Source organism: Haliotis rubra, unplaced genomic scaffold (assembly GCF_003918875.1).
Source record: "Haliotis rubra isolate DU_JTF1 unplaced genomic scaffold, ASM391887v1 Scf599, whole genome shotgun sequence".
NCBI classification, from domain to species: Eukaryota; Metazoa; Mollusca; class Gastropoda; order Lepetellida; family Haliotidae; genus Haliotis; species Haliotis rubra.
The window spans coordinates 347,194-372,114 of NW_025767300.1; the positions used below are offsets into that span (position 1 = coordinate 347,194).

The window sequence follows — 24,921 nt, forward strand, 5'->3', positions numbered from 1 at the left end:
TTCCATTTTTCACGGAAGTGGCAATATATACCAACAAGAGTTAACCCCCTTTGTTTCAGTGCCCGGAATTTAGCTGATCTGGCTACAGCTTAGTACAGACTAATAGTCTCTGAAGAGAACATATTTCACAGATAAAACAGTTCATAATTAAAAAAAATGAAATATAATGAAAAGGAGCCCGGAGACTTTTTATCCCCTAGAAACTGTGGAAATCTAGACTTGCCCTATATTCTAGACTTGCACGGGCTTTCTTGGACATATTTGTTTCAGGGTCTGTTTGACAGACTAAGCTTAGTGCAGCTTAGCTTACATTTTAGTCAGCGTATCTGAATATCCATCACCACGTATCACTCATATACTAGTCATAGAAATCAAGGATAGCTCATCTTTCATATAAAGGTTTGGCGACAGATTTGGTTCCGATGCCTCTCATGACCAAGTAAGACAAAATGGCTCGAAAAGGTCGCCGTGGACAGTACAAAGTGTTTTTCCAAATTGAACGTTTGGTATCATTGCTGGGGATGAAATAGTCGTTGTCGGCGCGGGTACTTCAGATATGTATCCTAAACAAAATTAAACTGTCCAAAATGAATGTTAATTTTAACATCATCAAATAGATAAATTCATTTCTAGTTAACAGACAAGAATTTGTACAGGTTAATAATGTTAAATCATCAATTGTAAACACATCCACTGGTGCTCCAAAGGTTGCTTTATTTCACCAATTTTGTTTACATTGTACACCAATGACTGTGCATCCAACGCAGAAACATGTTTTACAGTTAAATTCGCTGATGATGCATTTGTAGGCCCTATTAGAGAATCAGAACTAAGTTACGGGGCTGAAATTTCTAAATTTGTAGAATGGTGTAAATGAAACTTTTTTATGTTGGGATGTGCAAAAAACCAAAGCAATGATCATAGATTTTAGAAAAGCTATGTCAACAATAAATGCTGTATGTATTGAAGACAATGAGATAGAAAGAGTAACTGAATACAAATATTTGGGTACTGTCTTAGATTCAAAACCCCTTTTCTAAAAAAGAAAGTGATCCTCCTCACATACTTGCTATATGGGGGACAAGGGAATATTCATGCATCAACGCTGTACAGAACAAAGCCTGTTGTTTCTTCCTTGCTGTTTGACGGAAAACTCCGAATCTGTCAGTACGAGGTGAAATTGGTTGGACCGCCCCCTCCACGAATCATAAGATTGAATCAATTACTGGCGTAAACTTTCCGGTATGGACTCGGACAGAATTGCATGTAAAATCCACCAGTGGTCGAGCAAATTTCGTAAATCATGGCATAACAGAATTAAAAACGTTATACTCAGTTCACAGTTCACATTTACTGACGTCTATGATGTTACAGATTCTGAATATGTATGTGTTTAAGATATACTTACACTGAAGGACCACAACGGCTGGCTGGCTGGCTTGTGGAATGATCGTAACCTCCCCAATGGCAACAAACTACGTACCTATCGCTTATTCAAGAACACCCTTTCTGTTGAATATTATGTAATTTTAGCTATTCTTAATGGTTCACATCGAAGTATCCTCAACAAGTTACGATGCGGATCATTGCTACTTGAAGTGGAAATTGACATTTTACACGACCCATAACTCCATTAGAAAATCGCACATGCAATTTTGTAACAGTAACTCTGAGGACGAGGTTCATATTTTTGTTATATGTAGCTTTTATAATTAAATCAGATATAAGCTCTTTAATAAACTAGACATAAATGATAGGTCCTTCAATGCCTTATCCTCAGTTGATAAAGCTATTTACGTATTATCCAACGAATGCCATATAAAATCCATAGCCGCAACGGTTTTTACCATGTTTTCCTATAGGAATGTCCACACATGAGCCACTTAATATTATCTCACTGGGTCATACTGTATTTTATGTATCTTTTACCTTTTATTATATTTTACAGTATTAACCTTTTATTATATTTTACAGTATTAACCTTTTAATATATTTTACAGTATTAACCTTTTATTATATTTTACAGTATTAACCTTTTATTATATTTTACAGTATTAACCTTTTATTATATTTTACAGTATTAACCTTTTATTATATTTTACAGTATTAACCTTTTATTATATTTTACAGTATTAACCTTTTATTATATTTTACAGTATTAACCTTTTATTATATTTTACAGTATTAACCTTTTAATATATTTTACAGTATTAACCTTTTATTATATTTTACAGTATTAACCTTTTATTATATTTTACAGTATTAACCTTTTAATATATTTTACAGTATTAACCTTTTAATATATTACTTTTTATGTACAACATGTCCTATATGCTTTTAGTGTCCCATAGGTCAATGTAGGCCGGACACTTTCATGAAGTGTCTGAAACTTTAATAAAATATTTTTCTTCTTTTTCTTCTTCCTCAATGTTGAGATTTTAAACTCACTCTCTGTCTTATTTCTAAAGGAAGGATCGACACACACTGTTCTCAAATATTTATCATACAAGGACTTCAGGTGGGTTCATATTGTATCAAATGTTACATATAGGGATAGTGTCTAGTTTATTATAATTAGAAATATGATGGAATGTATAATTCAATTGGGGTTTGATTTACTTGCAATACATCGTATCTTGTACATATTTGTAGTTGAAGATACACTCACGGTTCAGTGAGTTATTATGATTACCTGTGCAATTAAAACAATAAACTCTAACCGATGTACTTAGCACCTAAACATTGTATATCTGAATATCTGTAGGGCAATGGCTGGTAAATTTGAATGGATTCCTGTATGTTTGATATGAGTGATTGAATAACATATGTATGGTATGATAAAGTCAGAAATATTTCTGTATGTTCAGATGATTCAGATTTTGAGATCGAAAGTCTTTATAGGGATATAGTCTAATAGCATATTAGAGAGATATGATGGTGCCATGTCATTTTGACATTTGTACACCATACATAGAACTTTACAGTTGATTCTTGCTTCAATGGGAAGCCAGTGCAAATCTTTATGAACAGGCGTTATGTGGGATGATTTGTGGGTTCTAGTCATGGCAGCAGTGTTATGGACCTGGAGTTTGTAGACTAACAACCAATCTCTGAAATGAACATATTTTACTGAAAAAAGTTCATAGTAAAAAAATATATATATAATGAAAAGGAGCCCTGATACTTTCTTCATCTGAGGAAATCTAGACTTGCCACATTTTCTAGACTTGCGTAGGCTTTCTTGGATATATTTGCTTCAGGGTCTGTACGACAGACTATGGAGTGTGTACAGCTTACGTTTACTGATTCCTATCAGTAAGCTGTTACAATAGTCAAGTCTAGAATGAACAAGCATTTGCACAAGTGTTTTAGAGGCATCTCTTGTTATGAGATGGGGTATTTGACTGACACGACGGATATGGTAGTATAAGGCTTTACAAAGTTTATCTATTTGTAGTCCCGTTGTAAGCTGAGAATCAATGATGACGCCATGGTTTCTTACATGGTCAGGGAAAGGGGTTGAAGCATTTCCAACTTCGACTGAGGTAACAGGAATGGCAGACAAATCATGTTTAGTGCCTATCAACAATGCTTCTTTAGCTTCATCATATTTGATGACATCCAGGTCTTGACATTAGTTGTGCAATCAGTAGTACCAGTGTATGAAATAAGGCCCGTCCGACCGCCCGAAACGGTCTAGATTTCTGACGGGCGGTCTAAATTTACAGCTAGCCAGCCAAATTGTCTGGTAAAACTTTTAGATGTTCCATACATCTGAGTAAATTCACCATATTTGGTCTGGTTACATCCATTTTGGGCTGGTAACATTTTGTGGTTACCAGCCCTGATGTCTGTCTGGATTTTTTGCTTATTTCATACACTGGTAGTACGTTGCAGGGCCTCCTGAACATTCACGGGTATGAAGCTGTCAATCAACTATCATCAGCATAAGATGCATGGTCTATTCTATTATTTTCTCTCACTCTACCTAGACTAGTTGTATAGCACAAACAGCACAGGACACAGCACAGATCCTTGAGGTACTCCACGTGATAGTGAGAAACATTTAGACTCTTCTTGATTGATGAAGGTTTGTCATCTATTTCTCAGGTAAATGACGCAATCCAGTCTTGATAGTAGTAGCTTGTGGTCCACAGTGTTAAAGAAGCAAAATTCCCATCATCGACTCGACTTCTGAGCTCATTCATGACTCGCAACAAAGCACTTTCTGTGCTGTGATTATAACGGTAGGCAGACTCATCCATAAGTCCATATTCAGTGAGATGATATTTTTAAAAGTCTTATATTCAATGTATTTTCGATGATTTTGGAGATAAATGTAAAATTTGACACAGGTCTGTAGTTTCTCAGAAAGTTGGGTCTAAATCGCTTTTCTTGAAAAGAGGCTTCACAACAGCAGATCTGAGACAGATTTGGGACCTGGAAAGATTTCCACCCGTAACCCCCGGGTTTATTTATATCATTCTATGTCTAAGAATAGATATGGTTTTCATAAGCAACTTAACCCTAGATGTAGTAGATTCCGTCAGGATTTCAGGATGAGTGCTGACATATATAGTCATGGCACGTTTGAAATCAATCAATTTTAAAACCAAGCAACTATAGTCTAACTAATTCAATTTAGAACTATATTCCATAGGCTTCCTGTCCATGTCAAGTCCGTGCCGTCACGCCATTGAAAGGAAATGTAATTCAAAGGAAAGTTGTGATGATTTTTATGCACTCCTTTCCATTGTAAGTATTTCAAAAGCCATATGTATGATTTGTTATATTGGTGTTATCACAAGTGAGTGAGTGAGTTGGGTTTTACGACGCTTTTAGCAATATTCCAGCAATAATCACGGCGGGGAACACCAGAAATGGGTTTCACCCATGTGGGGAATCGAACCCGGGTCTTCGGCGTGACGAGCGAACGCTTTAACCACTGGGCTACCACCCGCCCCTGGTGTTATCACAATATGACCGAAGTGTTAAAATTCCAGTGTGTTCAAAATATAATCCGTTCAATAATGATAGCAGTTCTGCTTCTGCGAACTTCACTCGAACGCATGTATCATAATAATAATTGTCTACCTGTCGCATAAACAGAATACTGAAGGACGTGCATGATAAACAAATAAGGTTTCACTACACAGAGAACAACAGTTCAGTTTTATTAGCACGTGTCAGTTTATTGTTGGTGGAAACCATCAGTGATGCGAGTGAGAGGGTCTTACTGTCGAAGTGCAAGCAAGGAATGGCACCTGAGGCCCCGCGGATGATGGCGTGGGCTATATATGTTTATGTAAGGAATGGCACCTGAGGCCCCGCGGATGATGGCGTGGGCTATATATGTTTATGTAAGGAATGGCACCTGAGGCCCCGCGGATGATGGCGTGGGCTATATATGTTTATGTAAGGAATGGCACCTGAGGCCCCGCGGATGATGGCGTGGGCTATATATGTTTATGTAAGGAATGGCACCTGAGGCCCCGTGGATGATGGCGTGGGCTATATATGTTTATGTAAGGAATGGCACCTGAGGACCCGCGGATGATGACGTGGGCTATATATGTTTATGTAAGGAATGGCACCTGAGGCCCCGCGGATGATGGCGTGGGCTATATATGTTTATGTAAGGAATGGCACCTGAGGACCCGCGGATGATGACGTGGGCTATATATGTTTATGTAAGGAATGGCACCTGAGGCCCCGCGGATGATGGCGTGGGCTATATATGTTTATGTAAGGAATGGCACCTGAGGACCCGCGGATGATGGCGTGGGCTACATATATGATGATGGCGTGGGTTACATATAGGATGATGGCGTGGGCTACATATAGAATGATGGCGTGGGCTACATATAGGATGATGGCGTGGGCTACATATAGGATGATGGCGTGGGTTACATATAGGATGATGGCGTGGGCTACATATAGAATGATGGCGTGGGCTACATATAGGATGATGGCGTGGGCTTCATATAGGATGATGGCGTGGGCTACTTATAGGATGATGGCGTGGGCTAAATATAGGATGATGACGTGGGCTATATATAGGATGATGGCGTGGGCTACATATAGGATGATGGCGTGGGCTACATATAGGATGATGGCGTGGGCTACATATAGGATGATGGCGTGGGCTACATATAGGATGATGGCGTGGGCTATATATGTTTATGCTGTACAGCTAACGGACGTACTAGAGATTCTACTAACCCGTTCAATCTTTGTGATGTACAACGGTTTTAGAAAAATTGAAATAATCGTTAAATATTAAGAAATGCATTTGAAAGTAAATAACTATCTATTCGTCGTCAGAATATTAAACATAAATGTTACAAATACCCCCAAACGAATAATAAACATATGTCCAAAATCTTTATGACATGGTCTCTGCTCTGATATAATAATTTTCATCTTTCACAGTGAAAGACCCCGTGCCGCGTTGCAGTGAAACGAATAATACTGAGCCTAAGTTTACTTAGACTGCACAACATTCACTTGTCATATTGTAGCAGAATGTAAATATTGTGTATTTTAAACCTAAGTAGATAATTTAGTTAAGCAATATAACAACCCTTTGAATTAACCCAGCACTTTACTAATCCTTATGTAAGCCTGCATGGGGTTCTATTTTTCTTCAGACTCCTGGTCCAGCCACGGCTTGGCCAGTGATTGATTTGCTATTGTTTCTAGAGCATGTGACCAGATCTTGAGTTTTATGTACCCCAACATTCTTTTTCTGGTCACTGCTACAATTTCAACTCTGACTGCAACTATTTCAACTCTGTCTCCTTTATCATAGCACTGCACTTATTGGGGTAAGTTACTTTAGATGTCTTTGTATGTATATTATCATAAGGAGGTTAGGATATGATGTTTTAGTCTAGTTAGTTTTAATCATATGTCTGAAATATATTATGTGTTGTTATATCATCTACATGATGATATGATGTAAATATTTTATATGCTTAATATCATGACACACTGTTATGTATTATGATTATTACACGTTTGGTTAATGTAGACTATAGTGTATACATTGTAGATTAGGTACATATTATGGATGACATGAGAAAGAGTGTGTGTGTGTGTGTGTAATATAGATTGTATTTAATTGTGTTATTTTATTATTAGGTCTTTGAAGCACTCATTTGCCACTGGTGGTTTAGACTGTGGATTACCTGCGTCCCTGAGACGAGGTTAGTAATTGCATGGGTTGTGTTCTTAATGTTATGTTACATATCAGATTTTCATCTGTATGTCTGTAATTTGTAAGATAGGCTTATATTTATACTTAAATTGAGTAACCCTTGTGGTGTACAGAAAATATTAAATGTAATTATATGTTTACTATGTACTTGTTGCTGTATACCAGTAATTTGAGATGTTTATGTTTTATTTCAAGGGTTTTATCACCTGATCCATCATCAAAGACCATAAATCCCTGAACCCCTTACAAGTATTCGTCTGTTTTCAAATCTTGACGTGATACCGCCGTTACAATGGCATCCCTGGTGGGATTCAAGTTTGTCTATTGGAGAAGCCCCAAGCTCGACCCCTAAAGTTGACAGTGCTAGCAAGTACGTCCATTCAGCATGGCCGATCGGTGACTCCCAATGACAGTATCTTTAAGGTGTGTCCTAGTTACTGAGGAAAGACGGAGCACAGTTTTTTGATACCTTGAGCTCATTATGGAATAAGCTGTTTATTCACTTGACTCTGAAGATTGTATCTGAAGATTGGTGGAAATGTACCAATACAGTCAGTGTTAGTAAACAATTAGCTTTGTGATGTTGACATCAGTTGTACGGAATACATATTCCTTGGTTGACTGGTCTGCGACTTGGTAAAGTATTTGCAGCTCTTCTGTATCTCCTGCTGCCATAATACTTAGCTAGCATACGATGTCATCTCTCACGTAAGATTAATTAGTTTGCATTAGTTAGTTTAGATTAGTTAGTTTAGATCACTTAGTTTAGATTAATTAGTTAACATAGTCGTTAGTGTTAGTTTCCCTGATTAGTTCCCGATTGTCATAATTTGTATATTTGGTCACGTAAACTTATTCTTGTTTAGTTTACGGTGGTTTAATCCATCTTAGTAATCGAATTTGGTATTAAGCGTTAATCTGGCATAATCCATAAAAGCGTTTATTGCCGAGTAAGTTGAAATCTTAACTTTGCTGATTTCTGGGTAAGTATGTACTTTCCTAACCCCCTTTATATCCAATATAGTGGTTAGTAATACACGGGTTTGTTTGGTAAGGTACAGCACCACACATCTTGGTTCTCCTGTCCCGTCTCTGTCCTTTGGTCTCTGTGTATTTGGGGTAGAACTATATATTTGTGGCATATATGGTGGGTTAACAACTTTGTTCACATTAATATACCTTACTAATCTATAAGCATTAACACCACCACCGTTAAACCATGTGGTACTTCATAATTTCCATGTAAATACATGTTGCCTCAATCATACAACATGTAGTCATACTTCGCTGAATTTTAAAGCGCTAAGCTGGGCCTCGTCTCGCATATTGCAAGTCGCGCGCTAAGGGAGTCGGGAACCAGCTTATGAAAGCGCTAGGTCAAGTCGCGAACCAACAGTAGAACCAGTATATCAGGAAGTCCACTTATTCCGTGGGTTAAAGATTTAAATCATTGAGAACGATCATACGAGAATTCATACAGAGAGTCCGCCATTAATCTTTCTTTAAATTTCAAAGTAAGCATCTTCCCACTGTTGTTGTTACGATAAACTACAAGAACGCTTTACGACAAAATGGCGGCGCCCATGGAATCGGTTTGAAAGGAAGACACTAAGATGAAATTGTTTTTCTTATTCATGGTAAGGAGACCACCCACTAAAAATTTTAATAAAGCATTCTTATGCTTCTACATAGCTGAAATAGATCGTGTATCGTGGATTATATTGCTTAAAGGATGACACAAATATTATGAGCAATACTGGTGGAAGTCACGAATCGATATATAGTCTATAGACTCGATCACCATGATCACTGGATCAGTGAGAAAATTGCACATGCTGTAAAGTATACAACACCCCTAATATCGTCATGCCCTTAACAGTGGTACCTGAGAGCCAGGTAGACCTTCTGGGTAAAGGAATACAAATTACTGAGGTCCTTTATCATTGTTTTACAGTTTAAAACGTTAATTTTCATTCTTATTTTGTAAATGTTTTATGTTTCAGGTTTTTCTCTGGTCAGTGCAGCCAGGTCGAGCTAACCGATGCTCCAGAGAGAGCTCCAAGATAGTACGCAATGTGGTCAGATTTGTAAGTTCACTGACAAAAACTCCGTGTTTGTCATAGTGTAAGCATGACATTGTGTGATAACTCTGACATTTCAGTGTACACAGCTAGGTATGAGTGGGATACGGTGATTTCGTAGACTGAACCAGTTCGTAGACGCGGTGGATTCGTAACCCAGGCTGGTTCGTAGACGATGATTTCGTAGACGTGTATTAATAATTGAATAATAGTATATATTAAGTTTGATTTTTACTTCGATTGTGTATAAAGTCATAATGTCGATTTTCATCATCATTGAGGTTGAACTTTTCCCATTTTACTAACGTCTACGAATCCACCGCTCAATCCGCCTACGAATCCACCGGATTTCCACGTCTACGAACCAGTCTGGTCTACGAATTCACCTACAGCCTTATGAGTTAGGGACCGTTCATTTTTTATGCTAGGGTGGTGATGATGATTTTTATGGAGAAGCATGTACACTGTGAATGACACCCCCCCCCCCTAAAAGTTATGCACAAAGTAAGTGACCCCCTGCATGTTATGTACAAAAACAATGACGAGACACACACACACACACACACACACACACACCTAGTACATGTGTACAAAATTGATGACACCCCACTACCTCCCCAGAACAAAATGAGTGACCCCACTTAAAATCATCACCACCCACCACACAACCCCAAGCCATAACTTGTAAACGGTCCTTATACAGTAGTTTACAAGATCAAAGATATTTTACTTTTGTTAATCAAACTTTCAAACATTAAATATAATGGAAGCTAAACATTTCTAAGTAATATACTGTAATACCTATTGTTTAGCCTCCTAAAGACCTGTATGTGAGAGATTTGTATTAGCAGGGTGGTTGTAATGTATCAGGATAGTCTGAGGGTGACCGCAGCAGTACCAGATGTAAACACAGCTACAATGACCAACATTTATTTCAACATACGGTACATGAAAATCAGGAATGAAAAATGTGTCTCTTTTTTTCAGTGGGGGTGACCTTTATTTAAAGGGAAACAAAACTCCATCTTTTAACCATCCAGTTGACCCATTTTAATTAGCCCGCATTATGTTCGGAAGCCAGTTAGAATGAGCCACCCAACTGATTGGGTCTCGGAACAGCAAGGATCATATTTGATCGGATTATGCTTAGAAAAAAACTTTCACCTTGCAAATTAGTGAAATGTGTATGATTCATTAATCACTGTTATGTTGCTCAGTGGTTTTGTCAAAACTGATTTTATCAAAGAACCGTGGGTATCATGAGCATAGATGTCTTGCATGCTTGCTCAGCTCAGCAATGAGACATGGCACTGATGTGAAACAGCTGAAACAATCAGTTTAGATGAACACAGGTTATAATTTCCTGAAACATGTTACATATGGTCCACGGTTGCGTTTTGTATTTGCACACACTCACTTACATTGAGAAATAGTTCTACAAAATTTAGTATCATCTTTAAACCAGAATTGGCAAAACATAAGCCTGAGAATGTAATGTTAAAGACATAAATATGCTTGAGGTTATTTCTTTTTCTTTCATAAGCTCAAAGTCTAATAAATATTTTCCTGCAAAGGTGATAATGTTTTGTTCAACAGAAACTATGGGACATATACAAGGACGTTGGCAGCATGATGCCAGATTCCTGTCCTTTCTCCCTGCAAAGAGATATCTACTACAATCAGGTACTGTGTAACCATGGCAACATGTCAGTAGACAGGGCAAGGAAGGAACTTGTGCACACATGATGATTATGATAATCAGTATCTGAGTGAGTGAGTTTAGTTTTATGCCTCACTCAGCAATATTTCAGCTATATGGCGGCGGTCTGTAAATAATCGAGTCTGGACCAGACAATCCAGTGATCAACAGCATGAGCATCCATCTGCACAATGGGGAACCAATGACATGTGTCACTCAAGTCAGCGAGCCTGACCACCCGATCCCTTTAGTCGCCTCTTACGACATCGGTATCTGAAGATGCACCTTCACGCTTGGACAGCATTGGCAGGCTGCTTACTAATATATATTTTGTTTCAGTGAAATATATCCTCAGCTAGAAGAAATTGTTGTTGATAGAAAGATGTGACTTAGCAACATGGTGTAAAACATATACAAGATAACAAGGACATTCTTAATACAAGACAAATCTTATGGATAACAACTTCTAAATGCCTTTGAAGAATTTCAAGGACATTCTTTATTCACAATTCAGAACTAACTCTTTATTTTCAGTTTATACACTGAAAGATGTGATGTTTAGAGAATTCTGCTTGTGAGACTTCTCATGGGCATTGGATGGTATTCCAAATTTGGCAGAGAGATGACTCAGATTTGAATGAACTTGCATCTGATCGTGAGTTTGAGTATGTGATGCACAACATTACCAGTGTGGAAAAGTGGGCACCAACTCACTACATATAAATTCCTTATTACAGGAGCCACAAAGTGATGGAGTCCTACAACAAATGGAAGTGTGAATACTGTGGAAAAGCATTCCTGGCTGAGCCATTCATTGACAGACACTTTGACCGGAGGCATCCTGACAGTATCCAGCAGGTAACACTTGAGCTGTTCCAGGCTTGAGTATTTTCCTATCTGTAGTAACATCATAATACCATGTGTAGCTGTCATGGTGCTGCCTCATGAAGCATCACTGGGTAAGGTATATTATATGCTACACAACTATAGTCTATTATGGAGCTGGGACATTTCACTGAGGCCTATATCATGGATACTTAGGTACAGACCATACTGGAATAATCAGTTTGTGAGACTGTGATACACTATGAATAGAACAGGAAGTGATGAAGTTTTCTCCTGTAAAAGCAGAAGTGGTATTTTGGAACCTTGTGGGCTTGGCGGAACATGACAATGTGGTGGTAGAGGACGTGCCCACAGAACATTTAAAAATGTCTTACATAACAACTTGCATTCCTGATTGACAATTGAAAAAGAATCTGTACTGAAATGTTGCACTCACAAAATAAAATAAGTTGTCATCAATAAATTTGTCATTATCATGATCCTTGTGGTATCATCAGCCCATGTCGCGATCAGTTTTGTATTGCAAAATGTCAGGCATTACTCAGCTCTTGATTCTTGTATTACATTTTCCCTCTTCTGTTTACCACTGTAGAGAATATACTGTATGCCGCACAACTACTGTTTTGTCTTGCATCTCCCTATTTTGGTTATCTTTGTGTAGGATAAACTATGTGACACACAACTATAAGTCTTGTTTTAAACAATCCCCAACTGTTGTCTCCTCCTGTGTGTGTCTCAGTGACGTGCACCGTTGTGTAGGATATACTATGTGTCACACAACTGTTGTTTGTTACAGTCTCCCTCCTCCTCCGTGTGTCTCAGTGACATGCACCGTTGTGTAGGATATACTATGTGTCACACAACTGTTGTCTCTTACAGTCTCCCTCCTCCTCCGTGTGTCTCAGTGACGTGCACCGTTGTGTAGGATATACTATGTGTCACACAACTGTTGTTTGTTACAGTCTCCCTCCTCCTCCGTGTGTCTCAGTGACGTGCACCGTTGTGTAGGATATACTATGTGTCACACAACTGTTGTCTGTTACAGTCTCCCTCCTCCTTGTGTCTCAGTGACGTGCACCGTTGTGTAGGATATACTATGTGTCACACAACTGTTGTCTCTTACAGTCTCCCTCCTCCGTGTGTGTCTCAGTGACGTGCACCGTTGTGTAGGATATACTATGTGTCACACAACTGTTGTTTGTTACAGTCTCCCTCCTCCTTGTGTGTCAGTGACGTGCACCGTTGTGTAGGATATACTATGTGTCACACAACTGTTGTCTCTTACAGTCTCCCTCCTCCTTGTGTGTCAGTGACGTGCACCGTTGTGTAGGATATACTATGTGTCACACAACTGTTGTCTCTTACAGTCTCCTCCTCCTTGTGTCTCAGTGACATGCACCGTTGTGTAGGATATACTATGTGTCACACAACTGTTGTTTGTTACAGTCTCCCTCCTCCTCCTTGTGTCTCAGTGACATGCACCGTTGTGTAGGATATACTATGTGTCACACAACTGTTGTTTGTACAGTCTCCCTCCTCCTCTGTGTGTCTCAGTGACATGCACCGTTGTGTAGGATATACTGTGTGTCACACAACTGTTGTTTGTTACAGTCTCCTCCTCCTTGTGTGTCTCAGTGTGCACCGTTGTGTAGGATATACTATGTGTCACACAAGTGTTGTTTGTTACAGTCTCCCTCCTCCTTGTGTCTCAGTGACGGCACCGTTGTGTAGGATATACTATGTGTCACACAACTGTTGTTTGTTACAGTCTCCCTCCTCCTCCGTGTGTCTCAGTGACGTGCACCGTTGTGTAGGATATACTATGTGTCACACAACTGTTGTCTCTTACAGTCTCCCTCCTCCTTGTGTCTCAGTGACGTGCACCGTTGTGTAGGATATACTATGTGTCACACAACTGTTGTCTCTTACAGTCTCCCTCCTCCTTGTGTCTCAGTGACGTGCACCGTTGTGTAGGATATACTATGTGTCACACAACTGTTGTTTTACAGTCTCCCTCCTCCTTGTGTCTCAGTGACATGCACCGTTGTGTAGGATATACTATGTGTCACACAACTGTTGTTTGTTACAGTCTCCCTCCTCCTGTGTGTCTCAGTGACATGCACCGTTGTGTAGGATATACTATGTGTCACACAACTGTTGTTTGTTACAGTCTCCCTCCTCCTCCTTGTGTCTCAGTGACATGCACCGTTGTGTAGGATATACTATGTGTCACACAACTGTTGTTTGTTAGTCTCCCTCCTCCTCTGTGTGTCTCAGTGACATGCACCGTTGTGTAGGATATACTATGTGTCACACAACTGTTGTTTGTTACAGTCTCCCTCCTCCTTGTGTGTCTCAGTGACGTGCACCGTTGTGTAGGATATACTATGTGTCACACAACTGTTGTCTCTTACAGTCTCCCTCCTCCTCTGTGTGTCTCAGTGACATGCACCGTTGTGTAGGATATACTATGTGTCACACAACTGTTGTTTGTTACAGTCTCCCTCCTCCTCCTCTGTGTGTCTCAGTGACATGCACCGCTGTGTAGGATATACTATGTGTCACACAACTGTTGTTCTGTTACAGTCTCCCTCCTCTCTGTGTGTCTCAGTGACAAGCAACCGTTGTGTAGGATATACTATGTGTCACACAACTGTTGTCTGTTACAGTCTCCCTCCTCCTCCTTGTGTCTCAGTGACGTGCACCGTAGTGTAGGATATACTATGTGTCACACAACTGTTGTCTCTTACAGTCTCCCTCCTCCTTGTGTCTCAGTGACGTGCACCGTTGTGTAGGATATACTATGTGTCACACAACTGTTGTTTGTTACAGTCTCCCTCCTCCTTGTGTGTCTCAGTGACGTGCACCGTTGTGTAGGATATAGTATGTGTCACACAACTGTTGTCTCTTACAGTCTCCCTCCTCCTTGTGTGTGTCAGTGACGTGCACCGTTGTGTAGGATATACTATGTGTCACACAACTGTTGTCTCTTACAGTCTCCCTCCTCCTTGTGTCTCAGTGACGTGCACCGTTGTGTAGGATATACTATGTGTCACACAACTGTTGTCTCTTACAGTCTCCCTCCTCCGTGTGTCTCAGTGACATGCACCTTTGTGTAGGATATACTATGTGTCACACAACTGTTGTCTCTTACAGTCTCCCTCCTCCTCCTTGTGTCTCAGTGACATGCACCGTTGTGTAGGATATACTATGTGTCACACAACTGTTGTTTGTTAGTCTCCCTCCTCCTCTGTGTGTCTCAGTGACATGCACCGTTGTGTAGGATATACTATGTGTCACACAACTGTTGTTTGTTACAGTCTCCCTCCTCCTTGTGTGTCTCAGTGACGTGCACCGTTGTGTAGGATATACTATGTGTCACACAACTGTTGTTTGTTACAGTCTCCCTCCTCCTTGTGTCTCAGTGACGTGCACCGTTGTGTAGGATATACTATGTGTCACACAACTGTTGTCTCTTACAGTCTCCCTCCTCCTCGTGTGTCTCAGTGACATGCACCTTTGTGTAGGATATACTATGTGTCACACAACTGTTGTTTGTTACAGTCTCCCTCCTCCTCCTTGTGTCTCAGTGACATGCACCGTTGTGTAGGATATACTATGTGTCACACAACTGTTGTTTGTTAGTCTCCCTCCTCCTCTGTGTGTCTCAGTGACATGCACCATTGTGTAGGATATACTGTGTGTCACACAACTGTTGTTTGTTACAGTCTCCCTCCTCCTTGTGTGTCTCAGTGACGTGCACCGTTGTGTAGGATATACTATGTGTCACACAACTGTTGTCTCTTACAGTCTCCCTCCTCCTCTGTGTGTCTCAGTGACGTGCACCGTTGTGTAGGATATACTATGTGTCACACAACTGTTGTCTCTTACAGTCTCCTCCTCCTCTGTGTGTCTCAGTGACGTGCACCGTTGTGTAGGATATACTATGTGTCACACAACTGTTGTTTGTTACAGTCTCCCTCCTCCTCTGTGTGTCTCAGTGACATGCACCGTTGTGTAGGATATACTATGTGTCACACAACTGTTGTTTGTTACAGTCTCCCTCCTCCTTGTGTGTGTCTCAGTGACGTGCACCGTTGTGTAGGATATACTATGTGTCACACAACTGTTGTCTCTTACAGTCTCCCTCCTCCTTGTGTCTCAGTGACGTGCACCGTAGTGTAGGATATACTATGTGTCACACAACTGTTGTCTCTTACAGTCTCCCTCCTCCTTGTGTGTCAGTGACGTGTGCACCGTTGTGTAGGATATACTATGTGTCACACAACTGTTGTCTCTTACAGTCTCCCTCCTCCTTGTGTCTCAGTGACGTGCACCGTTGTGTAGGATATACTATGTGTCACACAACTGTTGTCTCTTACAGTCTCCCTCCTCCGTGTGTCTCAGTGACATGCACCTTTGTGTAGGATATACTATGTGTCACACAACTGTTGTCTCTTACAGTCTCCCTCCTCCTCCTTGTGTCTCAGTGACATGCACCGTTGTGTAGGATATACTATGTGTCACACAACTGTTGTTTCTTACAGTCTCCCTCCTCCTCTGTGTGTCTCAGTGACATGCACCGTTGTGTAGGATATACTATGTGTCACACAACTGTTGTTTGTTACAGTCTCCCTCCTCCTGTGTGTCTCAGTGACGTGCACCGTTGTGTAGGATATACTATGTGTCACACAACTGTTGTTTGTTACAGTCTCCCTCCTCCTTGTGTCTCAGTGACGTGCACCGTTGTGTAGGATATACTATGTGTCACACAACTGTTGTCTCTTACAGTCTCCCTCCTCCTCTGTGTGTCTCAGTGACATGCACCGTTGTGTAGGATATACTATGTGTCACACAACTGTTGTTTGTTACAGTCTCCCTCCTCCTCCTGTGTGTCTCAGTGACATGCACCGTTGTGTAGGATATACTATGTGTCACACAACTGTTGTTTGTTACAGTCTCCCTCCTCCTCTGTGTGTCTCAGTGACATGCACCGTTGTGTAGGATATACTATGTGTCACACAACTGTTGTTTGTTACAGTCTCCCTCCTCCTTGTGTGTCTCAGTGACGTGCACCGTTGTGTAGGATATACTATGTGTCACACAACTGTTGTCTCTTACAGTCTCCCTCCTCCTCTGTGTGTCTCAGTGACGTGCACCGTTGTGTAGGATATACTATGTGTCACACAACTGTTGTCTCTTACAGTCTCCCTCCTCCTCCTCTGTGTGTCTCAGTGACGTGCACCGTTGTGTAGGATATACTATGTGTCACACAACTGTTGTTTGTTACAGTCTCCCTCCTCCTTGTGTCTCAGTGACATGCACCGTTGTGTAGGATATACTATGTGTCACACAACTGTTGTTTGTTACAGTCTCCCTCCTCCTCCTGTGTCTCAGTGACATGCACCGTTGTGTAGGATATACTATGTGTCACACAACTGTTGTCTCTTACAGTCTCCCTCCTCCTTGTGTCTCAGTGACGTGCACGTGAGTGTGTAGGATATACTATGTGTCACACAACTGTTGTCTCTTACAGTCTCCCTCCTCCTGTGTGTCTCAGTGACGTGCACCGTTGTGTAGGATATACTATGTGTCACACAACTGTTGTCTCTTACAGTCTCCCTCCTCCCTGTGTGTCTCAGTGACGTGCACCGTTGTGTAGGATATACTATGTGTCACACAACTGTTGTCTCTTACAGTCTCCTCCTCCTCTGTGTGTCTCAGTGACGTGCACCGTTGTGTAGGATATACTATGTGTCACACAACTGTTGTCTGTTACAGTCTCCCTCCTCCTTGTGTCTCAGTGACGTGCACCGTTGTGTAGGATATACTATGTGTCACACAACTGTTGTCTCTTACAGTCTCCCTCCTCCTGTGTGTCTCAGTGACATGCACCGTTGTGTAGGATATACTATGTGTCACACAACTGTTGTCTCTTACAGTCTCCCTCCTCCTCTGTGTGTCTCAGTGACGTGCACCGTAGTGTAGGATATACTATGTGTCACACAACTGTTGTCTCTTACAGTCTCCCTCCTCCTCTGTGTGTCTCAGTGACATGCACCGTTGTGTAGGATATACTATGTGTCACACAACTGTTGTTTGTTACAGTCTCCCTCCTCCTCTGTGTGTGTGTCTCAGTGGACGTGCACCGTTGTGTAGGATATACTATGTGTCACACAACTGTTGTCTCTTACAGTCTCCCTCCTCCTGTGTGTCTCAGTGACATGCACCGTTGTGTAGGATATACTATGTGTCACACAACTGTTGTTTGTTACAGTCTCCCTCCTCCTCTGTGTGTCTCAGTGACATGCACCGTTGTGTAGGATATACTATGTGTCACACAACTGTTGTCTCTTACAGTCTCCCTCCTCCTCTGTGTGTCTCAGTGACGTGCACCGTTGTGTAGGATATACTATGTGTCACACAACTGTTGTCTGTTACAGTCTCCCTCCTCCTCCTTGTGTCTCAGTGACGTGCACCGTTGTGTAGGATATACTATGTGTCACACAACTGTTGTTTGTTACAGTCTCCCTCCTCCTCTGTGTGTCTCAGTGACGTGCACCGTTGTGTAGGATATACTATGTGTCACACAACTGTTGTCTGTTACAGTCTCCCTCCTCCGTGTGTCTCAGTGACGTGCACCGTTGTGTAGGATATACTATGTGTCACACAACTGTTGTTTGTTACAGTCTCCCTCCTCCTCTGTGTGTCTCAGTGACGTGCACCGTTGTGTAGGATATACTATGTGTCACACAACTGTTGTCTCTTACAGTCTCCCTCCTCCTTGTGTCTCAGTGACATGCACCGTTGTGTAGGATATACTATGTGTCACACAACTGTTGTTTGTTACAGTCTCCCTCCTCCTCCTTGTGTCTCAGTGACATGCACCGTTGTGTAGGATATACTATGTGTCACACAACTGTTGTTTGTTACAGTCTCCCTCCTCCTCCTTGTGTCTCAGTGACATGCACCGTTGTGTAGGATATACTATGTGTCACACAACTGTTGTTTGTTACAGTCTCCCTCCTCCTCTGTGTGTCTCAGTGACGTGCACCGTTGTGTAGGATATACTATGTGTCACACAACTGTTGTCTCTTACAGTCTCCCTCCTCCTCTGTGTGTCTCAGTGACATGCACCGTTGTGTAGAATATACTATGTGTCACACAATTGTTGTTTGTTACAGTCTCCCTCCTCCTCCTTGTGTCTCAGTGACGTGCACCTTTGTGTAGGATATACTATGTGTCACACAACTGTTGTCTCTTACAGTCTCCCTCCTCCTCTGTGTGTCTCAGTGACATGCACCGTTGTGTAGAATATACTATGTGTCACACAATTGTTGTTTGTTACAGTCTCCCTCCTCCTTGTGTCTCAGTGACGTGCACCGTTGTGTAGGATATACTATGTGTCACACAACTGTTGTCTCTTACAGTCTCCCTCCTCCTTGTGTCTCAGTGACGTGCACCGTTGTGTAGGATATACTATGTCACACAACTGTTGTCTCTTACAGTCTCCCTCCTCCTTGTGTCTCAGTGACGTGCACCGTTGTGTAGGATATACTATGTGTCACACAACTGTTGTCTCTTACAGTCTCCCTCCTCCTTGTGTCTCAGTGACGTGCACCGTTGTGTAGGATATACTATGTGTCACACAACTGTTGTCTCTTACAGTCTCCCTCCTCCTCCGTGTGTCTCAGTGACATGCACCGTTGTGTAGGATATACTATGTGTCACACAACTGTTGTTTGTTACAGTCTCCCTCCTCCTCCTTGTGTCTCAGTGACGTGCACCGTTGTGTAGGATATACTATGTGTCACACAACTGTTGTCTCTTACAGTCTCCCTCCTCCTTGTGTCTCAGTGACATGCACCTTTGTGTAGGATATACTATGTGTCACACAACTGTTGTTTGTTACAGTCCCTCCCCCTCCTCTGTGTGTCTCAGTGACGTGCACCGTTGTGTAGGATATACTATGTGTCACACAACTGTTGTCTCTTACAGTCTCCCTCCTCCTTGTGTCTCAGTGACATGCACCGTTGTGTAGGATATACTATGTGTCACACAACTGTTGTTTGTTACAGTCTCCCTCCTCCTCCTTGTGTCTCAGTGACATGCACCGTTGTGTAGGATATACTATGTGTCACACAACTGTTGTGCATTAGTCTCCCTCCTCCTCTGTGTGTCTCAGTGACATGCACCGTTGTGTAGGATATACTGTGTGTCACACAACTGTTGTTTGTTACAGTCTCCCTCCTCTGTGTGTCTCAGTGACGTGCACCGTTGTGTAGGATATACTATGTGTCACACAACTGTTGTTTGTTACAGTCTCCCTCCTCTGTGTGTCTCAGTGACTACTGTGACGTGTATCGATGTGATGTTCTCTCTGGGCATCGTACGGCAGACTTCTGGGATGTCAAGCTGTGTATTGAGGACGACATTGTGGAGATGAAGGACAAATGCAAGGTCAGATACTTTCATTGTTTCTCACATCTTCTGTGTAAGCACAACAATATATTGAACTTGTTATTGATGCCGTTGTATTTTCTGACAGTTACTACAGTTTTATTCTGGATATACTTGTGTAAAATCATGATTGCTGAATTCGGTTGTACAACATTAAGATATGACAGTGTAAACAATGTTTGAACTAAATGTGCATCAGCATTGATAATATTGGTGCAACCTAGATTTACATGTTTATTTTTTGAAATTATGCTAGCTGCTTATCATGCTTGATTTATGAATATTTAATGTTTCTAACAAGAGTTGCTCATCAGTTTTGTATAAATATTTTGCAGCCAGAGGGAAAAATTGAAATTAACATCCCTACATTGATTGATTGAGTTGGTTTTTACGCTGCCTTTAGCAATATCACAGCGGGGACACCAGAAATGGGCTTCACACATTGTAACCATGTGGGGAATCAAACCCGGACCTTCAGTGTGACGAGCGAATGCTTTAACCACTAGGCTACCCCAGTGTCCCTTAAATTAATGGAACCTTTGCCAAATGCCACACATATTTGAACCATCCGACTACCCCTATACATTATGTTATTAAATCTACATCATCACTGACACCATTCCTTCTTGCAGGCATATATGGCTCAGTGTATTCCCAAGAATTTATCACAAAATGCAACAAGAAAGTTATCAGGTATGTACTTTTTGCTTTAGTTGTAAGTAGGAGGGAAGCACTGGTCCAATTATTTCAACTGCTTCAGGAAACTGTAGCTGTTACCATGGTAACCAGGTTGTGGGGTATTGATACTGGTGATAATCTTTCAGACATTTTTTTACGAGACTAGTTGAAGACATGCAACCTCATTGCATTGGTAGCATCATTTCCCTCATGCTGGGAGTAACACATGGGGTATCCTAATCTTGGCTTGGCAAGGTGAATGTTTAGTGTGGACTGTACTTGACCGATATGCTGATGCAAGGAACAGGTACAGGGCAGCATCTTTGGGATGAGTCGATCAACAGAGTCATTCTCTTCCCACAGGTTACTTGTCATATCTTCCTACGAACCACTGTTCTAATACAGCAATATTTCCCAGTTCTCGTAAAATCCCCTAGCGGCAAAAAATCGCAACACAAATTATCTCCCTCCTGTCTATCCAATCAGAACACATGTAACATCGATTTAGATCCAACTTGACTAATACAAGCAAATCTGGGGCCACAAATATCCCTCCTCTGCCAGGGACTTGTGTTAATGTGACACACAAGGCATTTAATGGCTAGCTTATCCGTTGTCAACGAGGGCCATTGAACTGCTATTACATGACCGAGTTCTGTCTAGAAGAAACGTTTGCGTAACGCGCTGGGGAAGAGGTTCTAGTTTTCCCATAGCAAACGGAAATTACCGAGACCTTGCGAATGATCACTTTTGAAACAGCATTGCTGATTGCACAACTAAATATGATTGCAACCAATGACGAATCCTGAACACTCACACCACAAAAGGGCCATATTAGAACAGAGGATCGTAGGAAGATATGACAAGTAACCTGTGGGAAGAGAATGCAACAGAGCATGCTTCTACATATAGAGGGTTGTTCTGTGATGTTGTTGGGCAGTCATGTCAGTGTGACCTGCCAGCATCCCACTTATATAATACAGCTCATGTCAGAAAGGCCAAGAAGACATGTATAAAAAATATATTTCTCAGAGAGCAGGAATTATGAAAAACATGTCTCTTTCTTGGAGGAAATATATCATCAATCATGGAAACCATGCACACAGATTCAGAAGCTGCACATACATGTCATGATGTATCAAGTGGACAAAATGGCACACACAATAAGGTGACCTCACAAGATTACTGTATATTGTATAGAGTTGTACATGATGGAGAACAGATGGGTATCAGTATGTACACCAACATGTATGTGTTTCCCATCAGCACCTACTTCCACTGTTGCAGCTGACCTGGATGAAGCTGTGTGCTCCTACCTGACCTGCAGCAAGTACTGGGATGTACCAGTGCCGGGGGTTAGTCTCATTAACAGTCAACATACACTTTCTTAAACAACAAAATAACTACAGGACGTACAGCATGTTAGTTGACTTGCTTCTCTCCCTATTTGTCTTGTGTCCACATAACAACAGGTGACACAGCTTGTCTTTAAAAACTCTTTGTGCATCAGCAAAGTTATTTTGGAATCTGTGAATACTCACAACTATAATAATCATGATAAGTGCATTAACAATGTGCTAGGCTCCACTCACAACTATAATAATCATGATAAGTGCATTAACAATGTGCTAGGCTCCACTCACAACTATAATAATCATGATAAGTGCATTAACAATGTGCTAAGCTCCACTCACAACTATAATAATCATGATAAGTGCATTAACAATGTGCTAAGCTCCACTCACAACACAACTATAATAATCATGATAAGTGCATTAACAATGTGCTGCTAAGCTCCACTCATTAACAACTATAATAATCATGATAACAATGTGCTAGTGCATTAACAATGTGCTAAGCTCCACTCACAACTATAATAATCATGATAAGTGCATTAACAATGTGCTAAGCTCCACTCACAACTATAATAATCATGATAAGTGCATTAACAATGTGCTAAGCTCCACTCACAACTATAATAATCATGATAAGTGCATTAACAATGTGCTAAGCTCCACTCACAACTGTAATAATCATGATAATCATGATAAGTGCATTAACAATGTGCTAAGCTCCACTCACAACTATAATAATCATGATAACAAGTGCATTAACAATGTGCTAAAGCTCCACTCCACTCACAACTATAATAATCATGCTCCACTCTCACAACTATAATAATCCTAAGTGCATTAACAATGTGCTAAGCTCCACTCACAACTATAATAATCATGATAAGTGCATTAACAATGTGCTAAGCTCCACTCACAACTATAATAATCATGATATGTGCATTAACAATGTGTGCATTAATCAATGTGCATTAACAATGCTCCACTCACAACTATAATAATCATGATAAGTGCATTAACAATGTGCTAAGCTCCACTCACAACTATAATAATCATGATAAGTGCATTAACAATGTGCTAGGCTCCACTCACAACTATAATAATCATAAGTGCATTAACAATGTGCTAAGGTCCACTCACAACTATAATAATCATGATAAGTGCATTAACAATGTGCTAAGCTCCACTCACAACTATAATAATCATGATAAGTGCATTAACAATGTGCTAGGCTCCATTCACTAGGTGAATACTCATAGCACTAACAAATATAATATAATTATTACTACACCAGAAGACCCAAGCTGCCTGTGAGGTGCTAGAAGGTTAATAGTCACATGACTTAATCCAGAATCAAAGTGCCCTCTTGATTGTGTGACTTGCTTGTCTACTTGATGACTTTTGATAGCTGTCCACGGACAAGACATTGTAAGATGGTTTTCTTTGTTTCTAGTCTGATGCTGCAACTGCAATGTACATCATCATGTCCATACTCATCAGCTTCAGCGTCCTCGTCTACTACTGCATATTCTACCAGTATTTTTAGTAAGTACAACAAAGGTCAAGTATGGGTTTCAAAGGTTACAGTGATAAAAATAGACTGATTTTTCTTAACAGTGAGTGAGTTTAATTTTACACCGCTTTTAGCAATATTCCATGTTTTGTTTTTCAGCACGGATGCATTTTCAGACAACATATCATATGACCCGATTATTAAGAATCATCCAAGCTACAGAATCCATTCTCCAAAAGGTGAAATACGACAACGATCTCAACGTGGTTTTCCCTGAAATAACCTGAATGAACATTGTGTGTCAAGGTCTTAAACGCTCCGCAGTATTTGTGTAGCTTGTCTGTTTTCTTCCCTTTTTGAACCAAGCCAATTTGCCTTCAACTCTTTTTATTTATCATAATTTTTGTAAATAAAATACATACAAATAAATGTGAAATAATTTTATTTACATTTGTACAAAATGATTTAAATTCAAATCATGGCTTGAATACTGATACAGTAGTTGTTAACTCACAATCACAGAATAAATTAGGATCTGGCAACCACAAATCCCATTGGGATAGTGACTTCAGGACATACAGAGCTCTGAAACCAGTCAATACACGGACACCGGGTAACACTGAAACAGTCACACCTTAACACTCTCTCCCATTTCACCATCAACAGGACAAACTGAAACAGTCACATTTTCACAGGTCACACACACTGCTCCTCTCTTTAATCTGCAGCAGTATGGCTGGCACACTGACATACACTCATACTTTCACCAGGGCAGACACATTGCCTCTCTTGAATCTGTTGCACAGCCCAAAACAGTCACTCAGTATGGTTGGCACATGGAGACAGTCTCCCAGTCTGAACCCACTCAGCTATATGCTGATGTAACATCCGTCATGCTGTCAGCATGGGTGGAGCCTTGAGACATTCACAGCCACAGCCTGTGGGACACACCAACTCTGTGCGGAACCACTCTGCCATATGCTCCGTGTGACCTCCATGACTGCAGGAAATGCAGAAGTTGGCAGCTCCTGGAAGTAGAGACAGCAGCAATAACAACAAAGACACCAACAGTT

At 40.8% G+C, this 24,921-nt stretch overlaps 2 protein-coding genes across 10 annotated transcripts in view; one reads left to right on the forward strand and one right to left on the reverse strand.

Moving 5' to 3' along the window:
• The first annotated feature begins 8,568 nt into the window (after positions 1-8,568).
• LOC124255238 lies at positions 8,569-24,292 on the forward strand. Its single transcript, XM_046689096.1, has 9 exons — positions 8,569-8,856; positions 9,223-9,306; positions 10,897-10,983; positions 11,737-11,857; positions 20,168-20,305; positions 20,938-20,998; positions 22,271-22,338; positions 23,789-23,880; positions 24,008-24,292. The coding sequence occupies exons 4-9, from the start codon at positions 11,750-11,752 to the stop codon at positions 24,123-24,125; spliced, it is 585 nt and encodes a 194-aa protein (XP_046545052.1). The 5' UTR covers positions 8,569-8,856; positions 9,223-9,306; positions 10,897-10,983; positions 11,737-11,749; the 3' UTR covers positions 24,126-24,292.
• LOC124255237 (GATOR complex protein WDR59-like) overlaps positions 24,274-24,921 on the reverse strand; it is an 81,295-nt gene continuing 80,647 nt past the window's right edge. For all 9 annotated transcript variants that reach the window (XM_046689086.1, XM_046689080.1, XM_046689089.1 and 6 more), the window contains one exon: positions 24,274-24,876. In XM_046689086.1, the coding sequence (XP_046545042.1) occupies positions 24,740-24,876 (137 nt within the window). In that variant the 3' untranslated portion in view covers positions 24,274-24,739. The remainder of the gene's footprint in view (positions 24,877-24,921) is intronic.